General features: G+C 40.7%; 2 protein-coding genes across 2 annotated transcripts; one reads left to right on the forward strand and one right to left on the reverse strand.

The window, feature by feature from the left end:
• Window positions 1-1,768: 1,768 nt before the first annotated feature.
• ghrh (growth hormone releasing hormone) lies at window positions 1,769-4,362 on the reverse strand. The gene is made up of 6 exons (XM_085275503.1): window positions 4,234-4,362; window positions 3,923-4,010; window positions 3,146-3,250; window positions 2,226-2,330; window positions 1,993-2,118; window positions 1,769-1,896 (listed from the first exon to the last, which is right to left on the reverse strand). The coding sequence occupies exons 2-6, from the start codon at window positions 3,997-3,999 to the stop codon at window positions 1,884-1,886; spliced, it is 426 nt and encodes a 141-aa protein (XP_085131629.1). The 5' UTR covers window positions 4,000-4,010; window positions 4,234-4,362; the 3' UTR covers window positions 1,769-1,883.
• A 4,385-nt stretch (window positions 4,363-8,747) lies between these two features.
• LOC146573692 (mitochondrial tRNA methylthiotransferase CDK5RAP1-like) lies at window positions 8,748-10,858 on the forward strand. The gene is made up of 5 exons (XM_085273003.1): window positions 8,748-9,754; window positions 9,833-9,936; window positions 10,021-10,055; window positions 10,143-10,243; window positions 10,332-10,858. The coding sequence occupies exons 1-5, from the start codon at window positions 9,469-9,471 to the stop codon at window positions 10,505-10,507; spliced, it is 702 nt and encodes a 233-aa protein (XP_085129129.1). The 5' UTR covers window positions 8,748-9,468; the 3' UTR covers window positions 10,508-10,858.
• Window positions 10,859-12,556: the final 1,698 nt, after the last annotated feature.

A 12,556-nucleotide genomic window follows, 5' to 3' on the forward strand; every position in this document is an offset into this window, starting at 1 on the left:
TCACCTTCCCAGAGTTAAGGTGCTCCGTGGTCCCTATGGAGGGATCTTTGAAGGTGTTTCACACTCTGTGAAGTTGTGTAGTCTATAAAGCGTGCCCATGATGGCCACAGTAGACAATTACAGGCTAATGGTAATGCCAGCACATACTGTAGTGTAACAGGTACAGAACACAGCAGAATGACATCCAGTTAATCTGCAGTGTTTGAAGAGTCGCATTAGGCAGCAAAAACTACTAGTTGCATGCGACTACAGCAGACTTTTGAAACACAATGTCTCTTTTCACTGTTATGCTGATGATATTCAAATCTACCTTCACCTGACTGGGGATGCTCTATCCTCACCACATCCTCTGTTTGACTGTCTGAGTGATGTCAAGGACTGGTTATCACGTAACTTTCTTACTTTAAATGGAAAGAAGACAGAAATTATTGTTTTTGACCGAAATATGCCTCTGGGACAATTGACTGGCACATTTGGGCCTGTTGCTAACTACCTTACTGATACTGCCAGGAATCTTGGAGTTTTCATGGACAGTTCCTTCAAACTTGATAAACAGGTCTCTACTGTGGTGAAAACTAGCTTTCATCAACTACGCCTAATCTCTAAGGCTAAACCCTACATACCACACAAAGATATAGAGAAACTCATTCATGCTTTCATTACGTCAAGACTGGACTATTGTAACTCACTCTACTTGGGTCTACAATCTTCTCTTCTGCAGCGTTTGCAGCTGGTCCAGAATGCCGCAGCACGTCTCTTGACCGGCACTAGAAAGTTTGACTCTATCACCCCTGTTCTGAAAAATTTACACTGGCTTCCTATCAAATATCGAATTGATTTTAAAATTTTATTGTTTACTTATAAAATTTTAAACAATATGGCACCTGACTATTTAGCTGATCTCCTCTGTCTGTACAGCCCTCAGAGAGCACTAAGATCATCGGACCAACTGCTCTTAGTACAACCTAGGTCTCGGCTGAAGACCAGAGGAGACCGTGCCTTTGCCGTTGCTGCACCCAGGCTATGGAATACTCTCCCTCTTCATATTCGCGCGTCAGATTCCATTCAGTCTTTTAAATCACGTTTAAAAACGTATTTGTTTGATCTGGCATTTAAGGCGAATTAGGGTAATTTACATCTGGCTCTGTATTTAGATTATGTAATCATCTTATATTTTATATATTTGTAATTTATATTTTATTGTGATTTTATCTGTATTGTGATTTTACTGGAAAGCACTTTGGTGTACTTCGGTCTTAAAAATGTGCTATATAAATAAATTTTGATTTGATTTGATTTGATTGACTTCTTTTTAAACTCGTAAAATATATTATTGCTTCAAATATGTACTTCATTTCCATACAAGCTTTCTAAATATCACATCTTTTGTCTCGTGAAACATCTTGAAATGTTAAAGAAAAGGTGCAGATGTACAGTAACATCAACACGCACGGCCATTTAACAGGCCATCAAGGTCGCATCTGTTAATCATAGCAGGAAACCTGTAACACAGAGTTGGCATTTATAATGCAGACGTGGCCCTGAAGACACATTCTTGAGACAATCCTCACATAAGATACACAATCAGAAAGATACACAATCAGAAAGCCACTAAAGGGTTTTTTAATGAAATCTGGTCACATAGTTTGATTTGGGTGTTTGAATAACCCAACCCCCCCTCGCCCACACACACACACACACACACACACACACACACACACACACACACACACACACACATACATACACACAATGATAAGCTAGGCTGTAGGATTTCCTCACAACTTTTAATGTGAATATATAAGATGATTTCTTTTCTTTAAAGGACACCCTCAAACAAATAAAAGATAGTTAAAAAAAATGTGATGATAAAGCTTTCCTCCTCAACTCAGCAGTCTGTAAAGAGAAAAGATTCAGTTTAGTGAATCTGCAGTTGTGGGAAAAGCCAAATTCTGAATGTTTAGGCTTTTTAAAGATCGGAGACGTGTATACCTGTGTCTCAGGACATTCCCGTGCACCCCCCTGTATCTCTGATTTCTCTGGATGGCTGTGAGGTCTTCCTTGTATGTCCCCTCATAGATATCTGACTGACGTTTCATGTAGCTCTCACTTCCATCCCTGTGGGGAAAAAACAAACAAACCCCACAATAATTCCTCTTTCACTGGCTATTTGTACTGGTAACCCACACACATTGGAGCGATTTCAGTCCACTTGTGTTACCTACCCCAGCCGTTTGCCCATGATTGTCTGAAGGAACTTTCTGGCAGAGATTTGGCCCAGGACTTTCCTGTAGCTGTTTGTAAAGATGGCATCAGCATGGCGCCCTAAGCTGGAATCAGAAATGGGGACAGTTTGCATCAGTTCAGTCAGTGTAAGCAGAAAATAAAGTAAACTGCAGTGCAGCGGCAGGATTTATCTGGGAGCTGGCCAGCGGTCGATTTACAATTTGCTCACATCTTTTTATGCATCCACACTAAAGTTCGAAGTATTAAGACACATTTAGTAAAACTTTAAAATACGGCCTGCAACTAAAGGTGTAAGTACCCTGTAATCAAATGGAATTTCAACATATTTGCTTTGAAATTACAATGTAGTCATGGTTACCTATAAATATTTAAAGGTAAGTACACCAAAATAAGAAATTAACAAGTGAAGTTTTTACAGGAAACCAAAAAATATACTGTAATGACAAGTGCATGTTCACTGCACAATCCATTTTAAGTAATGTGCAATGAAATCATAATATTGTAGAAAAACAATATTTCCCCATCTTACATTAGAAATATGTTATATTTGCAGCACGGGCTGTATTATGGGGTGGATCGATCTTAGCCACATTTCATAATTAATTCATAAATGAAAACTTTGTGCACTATTTTAATAAAATGTAGCTCCATATCTAAAAGGTCAAAATATAAAGATTTAGGTCCAGCATAGACTATCTGTAGTCCAATGTTTGCTTGCATTGTATTCAGCTGTGTGTATTTTTTTTTGACATATCTTTGAAAATGATGTACCTTCTAATAAATCAAGAATCCCCATTAAAAAACTGTGTAAATGATCCACTCTGACTGGGACGTTTCATTAGCTGAGCCTTTGAGCCATATTTTACATCAGCCACTCAGACCATATTAACATACGGACCGCAACTCTGCTGGCTCCCTGGGAGGACGTGCGTCTTCCTCCTGCTGCTCTGCTGGATTCTTTAGTGAAGATGTCATCAGGATAGATGTATCCCTCTGGCCGAACCTGAGAAACATCCCCATGAACTATATGAATGCAGAACATCTTAAATGCCATTATTCAAACATAGCCCTTTATCTAGCAAGAACGATGATTTCATAGTAGTGCAGAATCTTTGTAAAGATGACAGATTTAAAAGAAAAGAAAATATCATCAGTCTGCAAAATGCTTTAGCGCGTGAAAAATTACATCTGCAGCTTTGGTACACGACACTGTGACGATGATGCCTCGTAAACGTAACGCGGTGACTAATCCAGACTTCTTGACCCTTTTTAGCAGAAGTACAGAGGACACAGCTATGACATGTAAAGTAAAGAGTCAACTGTTAGATGAGCTTCGACACGACCATTTTTCTAATCCTGACAGAGATCAAATATGTTATATTTAATGTTTCATTCAGATTTTGAATATTAAGAAAATTTTCTATGTCACTTGGTAAGGTTTCCAAACATTTTAGCTAAATGATGCATATATAGTGCATATTGGTGTGATTTGCCATGAGTTTACAAAAAATGTTCCCTTTGTGTAATCATCCAATGCTGTCATTGATCGGCATTCCCAAAGCTGAACAGCTGAACTAAGCAAAGGGTTTACGTAACTTTCAAAATATGCCTAAACCTCAGTAAAAATGGAAATGAACAACACCTAATGAATTTGAGTGATTTTGTCAGGACTTACCTAATGGATGGGTAGAGTGGGGAGCCTGACAAAGTCATGATCAGGCAGCAAAGCAGCAGTGCAGCTTTCTCCATCATCACAGCTAGTCCTGGAGAAGAGTGGATAGCCAGAACAAATGACAGGAGTAGAAATTACATTAGAAAAAACGCTGAAACCACAGTTTCCCAGACCAGCCTCATCGCTCTGCACAAGGAACTGAAGTTGAGGCAGGCAGAGATGTATAACGTGACAGGAAATATCATGATTTTAAGAATAAATAATACATTTATACAAACATGGATATCAAATTCAGAGTGTTTTTTCTAAGTTACCTTGATTTTTTTTTTTTTCTTGGTAAGAATCCTGAGTGCCTCTGCAGTTTTATTCCGCACCTTCCACTCTCATGATGTCTCACTTCCAGGAAAGAACGAACAAAAGAAAACACTGGAACAGTACTGTTTCTCATCCCAGAGTTCATGCTCACTTTATACTGAACCTGTGGCTCCAGTCACGCCTACATCACACATGATTCTCTCTCTCTCTCTCTGTCTGTGTGTGCGTCCGGGATGCGGATTGGGGGCATATTCACTTATTCATATGAGAAGTTGCTTTCTCTCGTCACCGTTTGTTCTTCTTCTTTAAAAAACAAAAACAAAAACTTTATTTAAAAGCATCTGTCTGAAACTGTTTTGGCAGGATTTCATATTTACATGATAAGTATGAACAATGTTTTGTTCTTATGGCCTGATATTAATACTTTACGTCGGTATGCAACAATATTGAATATTTTTATAAGATCAAGACCTCGATTAATGTAAATAATAAAACAAGCAAACGAATAAACAAACAAAAACCATTAACGTTTTTTTTTTTCATGCGCCACTCTCATCTCGACCGCAGCTGAGTTTTGGACAATAACCCAACGACATAAATCCGTCTCTCACCATCAATAACCCGATTCTGTAAATGTTAAAGTTCCCTTCAAAGCTTTGTCGCACATACGGAACCATAGTTTAGACTAAGGAGATTATGACGACGGACCGTGAAGATGGACGTACAGTGACATTTTTGTCTAACGGACATTACGGACTTCTCGAGGATTGTAGTCTGACATTTAATTACCTTATTAACACACTGGATAAGCGCCTGAATTGACTTAAAGATAAAAACTATTTACCTCTTTTCGAGCTTCCTCTATGTTTGAAACAAACTTACTAGTATGTAGCAACACTTCACAAGAGTGAAACGTTTTTCCGGGTTTCATTAGGCAAGGCAAGGCAAGGCAAGTTTATTTGTATAGCACAATTCAACAACAAGGTGATTCAAAGTGCTTTACAGAGACATTAGAAACAAGAACAAATAAAAAGCATGATTTAAAATTGATTAAAACAAGCAAATAAACTAACTAACTAATTAACAAACAAACAAACAACAGTATATAAAATCAAAACAGATAAAATCAGAACAGTAGATAAAATCAGTAGTTAAATGTAAGTTTTGAAATTTAAGCTTAAAGTGTGGATTTGGTGCTTTATTCAAATGCAGCTGAGAACAGGTGAGTCTTCAACCTGGATTTAAATAAACTGAGTGTTTCAGCTGATCTGAGGCTTTCTGGGAGTTTGTTCCAGATATAAGGAGCATAAAAGCTGAATGCAGCTTCTCCGTGTCTGGTTCTGACTCTGGGAACTGATAAAAGACCGGATCCAGATGACCTGAGGGATCTGGATGGTTCATACTGGGTCAGGAGGTCATTGATGTATTTTGGTCCTAAACCATTCAGAGCTTTATAGGCCAGCATCAGAACTTTAAAGTCTATCCTCTGACGGACAGGCAGCCAGTGTAAGGACCTCAGAGCTGGACTGATGTGGTCCACTTTTTTGGTCTTAGTGAGGACTCGAGCAGCAGAGTTCTGAATGAGCTGTAGTTGTCTGACTGATTTTTTAGGTAGACCTGTAAAGATGCTGTTACAGTAATCAAGCCTACTAAAGATGAATGCATGGACTAGTTTTTCCAGGTCCTGTTGAGACATCAGATCTTTTATCCTTGATATATTCTTGAGGTGATAGTAAGCTGACTTTGTTATTGTCTTAATGTGTTTTTCTAAGTTTAGGTCTGCATCCATCACTACACCCAAATTTCTCGCCTGGTTTGTGGTTTTTAGGTGTATAGACTGAAGTTCTCTGGTGACCTGTAATCGTTTTTCTTTGGCGCCAAAGACTATTACCTCAGTTTTGTTTTTGTTTAGCTGGAGAAAATTGTGGCACAACCAGTCATTGATTTCCTCAATGCATTTACCAAGAGCCTGTACAGGGCCTCGGTCTCCTGGTGACATTGTGATATATATTTGTGTGTCATCTGCATAGCTGTGGTAGTTTATTTTGTTGTTCTTTATAATCTGTGCCAGTGGGAGCATGTAAATGTTAAACAGAGGGGGTCCCAAGATGGAACCTTGGGGAACTCCACATGTGATACTTGTCTGCTCAGATGTGAAGTTACCTATTGATACAAAGTATTTCCTGTTTTCTACGTATGTTTTGAACCAGTTTAGTACAGTTCCTGAAAGACCTGTCCAGTTCTCCAGTCGTTTGAGTAATATGTTGTGGTCAACTGTATCAAATGCTGCACTGAGATCCAGTAAAACTAGGACTGACATTTTTCCACTGTCTGTATTGAGACATATGTCATTAAACACTTTGGTCAGAGCGGTTTCAGTGCTGTGGTTCTGTCTAAAACCTGACTGGAAGGCATCATAGCAGTTATTCTGTTTTAAGAAGTAACTGAGCTGTTGAGAAACTGCTTTTTCAATGATCTTACTTAAAAACGGGAGATTTGAGATCGGCCTGTAGTTGTTCATTTGTGTCTTGTCAAGATTGTCCTTTTTCAGTATAGGTTTGATTACAGCAGTTTTTAGTGATTCTGGAAACACACCTGATAATAAAGAAAAGTTGACGATCTGTAACAGGTCTGACTCTAAAGTCTTTGAGACCTTTTTGAAAAAACTTGTTGGCAGGACATCTAAACAGCAAGAGGAGGAGTTCAGTTGACCTAAGATGTCCTCCAGGTCTTTGCTGTTAATAGGTTGAAACTGTTTCATGGTGTTTAAACAGTTTTTCGGTGGACACAGTACATATCCTGGATCTGCTGTTGATGTACCAATTGCTTGTCTAATTTTTTGGATTTTTTCAGTGAAGAATTTGGCAAAGTCATTGCAGGCCATGGTCGAATGAAGTTCAGCTGCCACTGGCACAGGAGGGTTTGTTAGCCTGTCAACTGTAGAAAATAAGACCCGAGCATTATGGCTGTTTTTAGTGATGATGTCAGAGAAGTAGGACCTCCTTGCATTCCTCAGTTGTAAATTATAATTGTGAAGTTTCTCTTTATAAATGTCATAATGAACCTGGAGGTTTGTTTTTCTCCATCTGCGCTCAGCTTTCCTGCACTCTCTTTTTTCATTTTTCACCAGTGTGGAGTTTCTCCATGGAGACTTTTTCCTTCCAGAGATAACCTTCACCTTAATGGGAGCAATAGTGTCCATTACATTTAACATGTTAGCATTGAAGCTATTGACGAGCTCATTGACTGACCCTCTGGACAGATCAGGTGTTAATGGGAAGACCTGGTTAAAAATTGCACTACTGTGTTCTGTTATACACCGTTTTGTGATCACTGTTGTTGATATATTTATGTGGGCTGAGATTTTACTTTCAAAGAAAACACAGTAATGATCAGACAGGCCCACATCAGACACAGTAACCTTTGAAATGCTCAGGCCTTTGGAGATCAGTAGGTCAAGAGTGTGTCCTCTATTATGTGTGTTCTCTGTTACATGCTGAGTCAGCCCAAAGTTGCCCAGAGTGTTACTCAGGTCTTTAGTCCCTTTGTCCTGAGGGTTGTCCACATGAATGTTAAAATCCCCAGCAATAATTACACAGTCAAAATCAACACAGATCACAGACAGCAGTTCACTGAGGTCATTAAAAAAGTCTGTGCAGTATTTGGGAGGCCTGTAAACATTAAGAAACACAACTTTGGATGGGGCCTTCAGCTGTAAAGACACATATTCAAAAGACTGAAAACTTCCAGGAGATAGCTGCTTACATTGAAATGATTCATTAAATAAGACAGCAACCCCTCCTCCTCTCCTGCTCGCCCTGACCTCACTGATAAAACTGTAGTTAGGAGGGGTCGTCTCGATGAGAACAGCTCCACTGTTACTTTGGTCCAACCAAGTTTCAGTTAAAAACATAAAATCAAGGCTGTGCTCAGTGATTAAATCATTAATTAAAAATGTTTTCCCAGCTAGAGATCTAATGTTTAATAAAGCCAACTTAAGTGTTTTAGAGGTATTACTTGTCCCCTCATGTTTGGGAGCAGTCTGTGGCACACAAGGTATGTTTACTATGTTTAAAGATCTTTTAGAGTGCAGCTCTCTGTGTTTTGACCAGGCCACATGTCTCCTGTCACCTAAAAGTACAGAAATTTTAAAACCTTCTAGTAAACAGGGTCCCAGCTTCTCCTGGGAAAAGTCACCACTGCCATAATCCTCACAGCCCGGACCCTTCACACATCACGCATCAGACTGCGGAGACAGGGCATGAAGAGGAACTAAGGGGGGCGAGGCTGGGCAATGTGACTTCGATTGCTCTGTTGAGGGTGGGGCTCGATGGCGAACCTTTGGCCGCTCTGGTGGGGGGTTTATGGGGGACAAAAAGGGATTGGGACGGGGGGTAGATCTGAGCCCAGCATTGACCCGCTCCATCATCTCCTCAGTGAATTTCAGGTGTGGGGAGGAGGGAGAAAGGGAGGGGGAGGAGGGTGATGGCCTGTCAGGGGTTTGGGGGACTGGGGAAGGTCGTGGTCCCTTGTCCTGGTCGTTGGTGTTGTTGAGAGAGTTGGAGGCAAATAGGGACCCCTCTTCTTGCCTTAGATGTCTCTCCTTTCTGAGGCTCTTCCCGGGTGGGGGCAAATGGAGCTCCTCCTCAAGGTTTCTGCTGGGCTTTGTCTGTTCTTGGAGTACTGTTTGTTCCTCTTTATGAGATAACTCCTCGTTTATCTCAGCCTTGGCACCAAGCACGGATGGATGACGTATGGAATAAAACAAGTTGGAGGTGAACAGTTTCACCCCTGACTTGTTAAAATTAAATCCATTTGCTTTGAACAGATGCCTGCGTTCCCAAAAAATATTAAAGTTGTCGATAAAGTGCACTGAGTGGTCAGCACATGCTGATATAAGCCATTTATTCAGTGTAAACAACCTGCTGAATCTCTCGTCTCCTCCTCTGACCGGCGGTACAGGTCCACTGATGAATAGCGTCAGGTACTTGAAACAGGGAGTGACTCCTCTTGATACTAAGACATCTTTGGCTCCACATGATATCTGTACCTGAGTGACAATTCACTCGAGGTAGTTAGCACTCGTGCTGTATCTTACTGAGTAAAAAGGGACTTTTGACACTATGTTAGTTTTTAGGTTGCGGCAAAAGTAGCTAACTAAAATACATAGTCGCTCATTTCCAGATACACCCGATAGGGAATTACGAAGCCTTTGCTCTTGTGGTTAGCTAAGCATGGAGTACCTCAGGACTTTAAAACCCATATTTACAGTAACCCAACACTGGCCACCTGTCAGCCGCATCCAGGCTAGATACTGTTCTAAACTGGCTAGCGCTGTTAACACTGTGAGAGAAAAGAAGAAGACTGTAGACAAGTTCAAGAGTCGGCTATCATCTGGTCCAAGTTTTCAGGATTTCGTTAAAGGGCTTCCAGCTAACAGGAGCCGTGCTGCAGATGAAGAACCCTCAGAAAAGCATGACTATCTCTCTGAAGGCTTGTTGATGGGAAACTCAAGGAAAGGTCGGTGAAAGCCATTTGTTTACTTAGCTTTGAATGTTTGTGGTGATGCTAAAGGGGTTCTTTGGCTTATTGTTGCAGTTTATTTTGAAACCTATGGATGTCAAATGAATGTGAATGACACAGAGATAGCCTGGTCCATACTGCAGAAGAAGGGCTATCAGCGCACAGCTCATCTAAGCGAGGTACAGCTGACTTCTGGTTTTATTTTATGAATCTAGCAGAAGTAACTTTAATGCAGTTTGTTTAAGATGTGCGTGTACTTGCAGGCAGATGTTGTTCTTCTGGTAACGTGCTCTGTAAGGTAGGAGCAAAGATCAAACTCATGAAAAGTTTTGAAATCTAGTGCTAGGTGATGGCAGCTTTGCAACCTAATCTCTTTTCTTAACAGAGAAAAGGCTGAGCAAACAATATGGAATAGACTGCAACAACTAACAGCTATGAAGAGGAAACGATTAAAGACCCACACACCAATGAAAATTGGAATTTTAGGTGAGTAAGCGCTCATGCACCATCTCTCATGCTCCATCAGATGATGGAGGTCACATTAAGGGTACGTTCATGGGTGTGTTTGTCTCAGGCTGTATGGCGGAGAGGCTGAAGATGGAGCTTCTGGAGCGAGAGAAGCTCGTAGATGTCCTCGCCGGTCCAGATGCATACCGGGACCTTCTGCGTCTCTTGACTGTATCAGAATCAGAATCAGAATACTTTATTAATCCCGAAGGAAATTATGGGTTACAGCAGGCAGCACACTAATGTCGCATGCGCGCTTACAAAGGAACCTTCTGACCGAACTTTACACAAACATCACATTGGGAAGACATGTCAGAGAGGTAGGCTGATAGGAAAAAAGAAAATACATAACATGAGGTGAGAGGAGGAGAAAAAAAAATCCACTCAGACTGAGCTCCTAATGGGAGAACAGTTTGAGAACAGAAAAAAACCCCACCCCAGCACAAAAAGCACATGACTGTCAATACACCATAAAAACACAAGACAAGCAACAGGGGTGGGTAAGAGAGAGCCGGTGTGGACAGCGCATCCGGTCCTGCAGCATGTCTGCGGCATCTGCACTGGGAGGGAACGAGCATCGCAGGCGTTTGGAAAGGGAGGGGGGATGAGTGTCTATCAGTGTGTGTGTGTGTCCAGAGTTCAGCTGAGACAGTGTCCTTCGCCCTGCCAGGCTAAGTAAACAGTCCTCCAGCCAACCCAGGTGGCCTTGCGTAGGATAGGAAGAAACAGTCTATGTTAGTTGGCATTGGTGTGCGTGGTTGTCTCTCTAATAACCCTCCGACAGACTGGCGACATGTCCAGGGTGTACTTTTGCCCCATGACAGCTGGAATAGACCTTGAATGGAATAAGTGGGAGAAAATGAATGATGTTTATGAACTGTAGTTAATATAGTCAGACAATAAGTTACCGAGCAACAGGCCACAAGTCTTGGTGCAGAATCATACTAAGATTTAAAAAATAAAATGTTGGCACTGGTGTTTGAAACGGTATACTGTCAATAAGACTTGAGCAACTGCACACAGCTGGAAACAAATAACTACAGTAGCTAAGTAACATGTTGTTATTGCATCCATTCAGCCATGTATAATTAGTACATCTACATATACATGATTTGTAATGTGGTCCGTGCTGTATGTTGTATGTTGTAGCACAGTGAAATGTCTGACACTGACCATGTCCCAGTGCCTGAGAACACTGGTATGGAGGGGGAGAACGCACCTCTTTGCTGTATTTGTCAGAAACCAGACATCAACTGCTTCATGATGTAAGTATATATCAGTTTTATATTTGCAGTATGCGCAGTAGGGCTGGGCGCTAGCTTCAAAATTGATATCAGAGATTTTCTTTTTAATGGAAATCTTCTCCACTTTGCGGGGATAGGTTAATTGAAAAATCTAAATTGTCCATAGGTGTGAATGTGGGAGTGAATGTGAGTGCGACTGGTTGTCTGTCCCTGTGTGTTAGCCCTGTGACAGACTGGCGACCTGTCCAGGGTGTACCCTGCCTCTCGCCCTATGATAGCTGGGATAGGCTCCAGCACCCCCGCAACCCTGAAAAAGGATAAGCGGAAGTGGATGGATGGATGGAAATCTTCTGTTTCAAGAAAACTAGCAATAATGATATATCCACAGATATAGAAACAATACTGTAACATTTTATTGATGCTTGCAGTTTGGAGGCAGCAGTATTTGTAAGTGTAATTAAATTCCAGGCATTTTCCATCCTTCTTTTCCTATCAGCTTTTTTGTAACTGATGACACATTTCCTAATTTTCAGTGTGAAACAAGGTGCCAGCAGCAGCATTACAGTGACCCAGCATAGGTTCAAGGTTCTTTACAGGGAGTGCAGAATTATTAGGCAAGTTGTATTTTTGAGGAATAATTTTATTATTGAACAACAACCATGTTCTCAATGAACCCAAAAAACTCATTAATATCAAAGCTGAATGTTTTTGGAAGTAGTTTTTAGTTTGTTTTTAGTTTTAGCTATTTTAGGGGGATATCTGTGTGTGCAGGTGACTATTACTGTGCATAATTATTAGGCAACTTAACAAAAAACAAATATATACCCATTTCAATTATTTATTTTTACCAGTGACACCAATATAACATCTCCACATTCACAAATATACATTTCTGACATTCAAAAACAAAACAAAAACAAATCAGCGACCAATATAGCCACCTTTCTTTGCAAGGACACTCAAAAGCCTGCCATCCATGGATTCTGTCAGTGTTTTGATCTGTTCACCATCAACATTGCGTGCAGCAGCAACCACAGCCTCCCAGACA

The sequence above is a fragment of the Mchenga conophoros genome, linkage group LG5 (assembly GCF_057382185.1).
Source record: "Mchenga conophoros isolate Kocher_MC1m ecotype Shallow Benthic linkage group LG5, M_conophoros_male_GT1.1, whole genome shotgun sequence".
In the NCBI taxonomy this organism is placed as follows: domain Eukaryota; kingdom Metazoa; phylum Chordata; class Actinopteri; order Cichliformes; family Cichlidae; genus Mchenga; species Mchenga conophoros.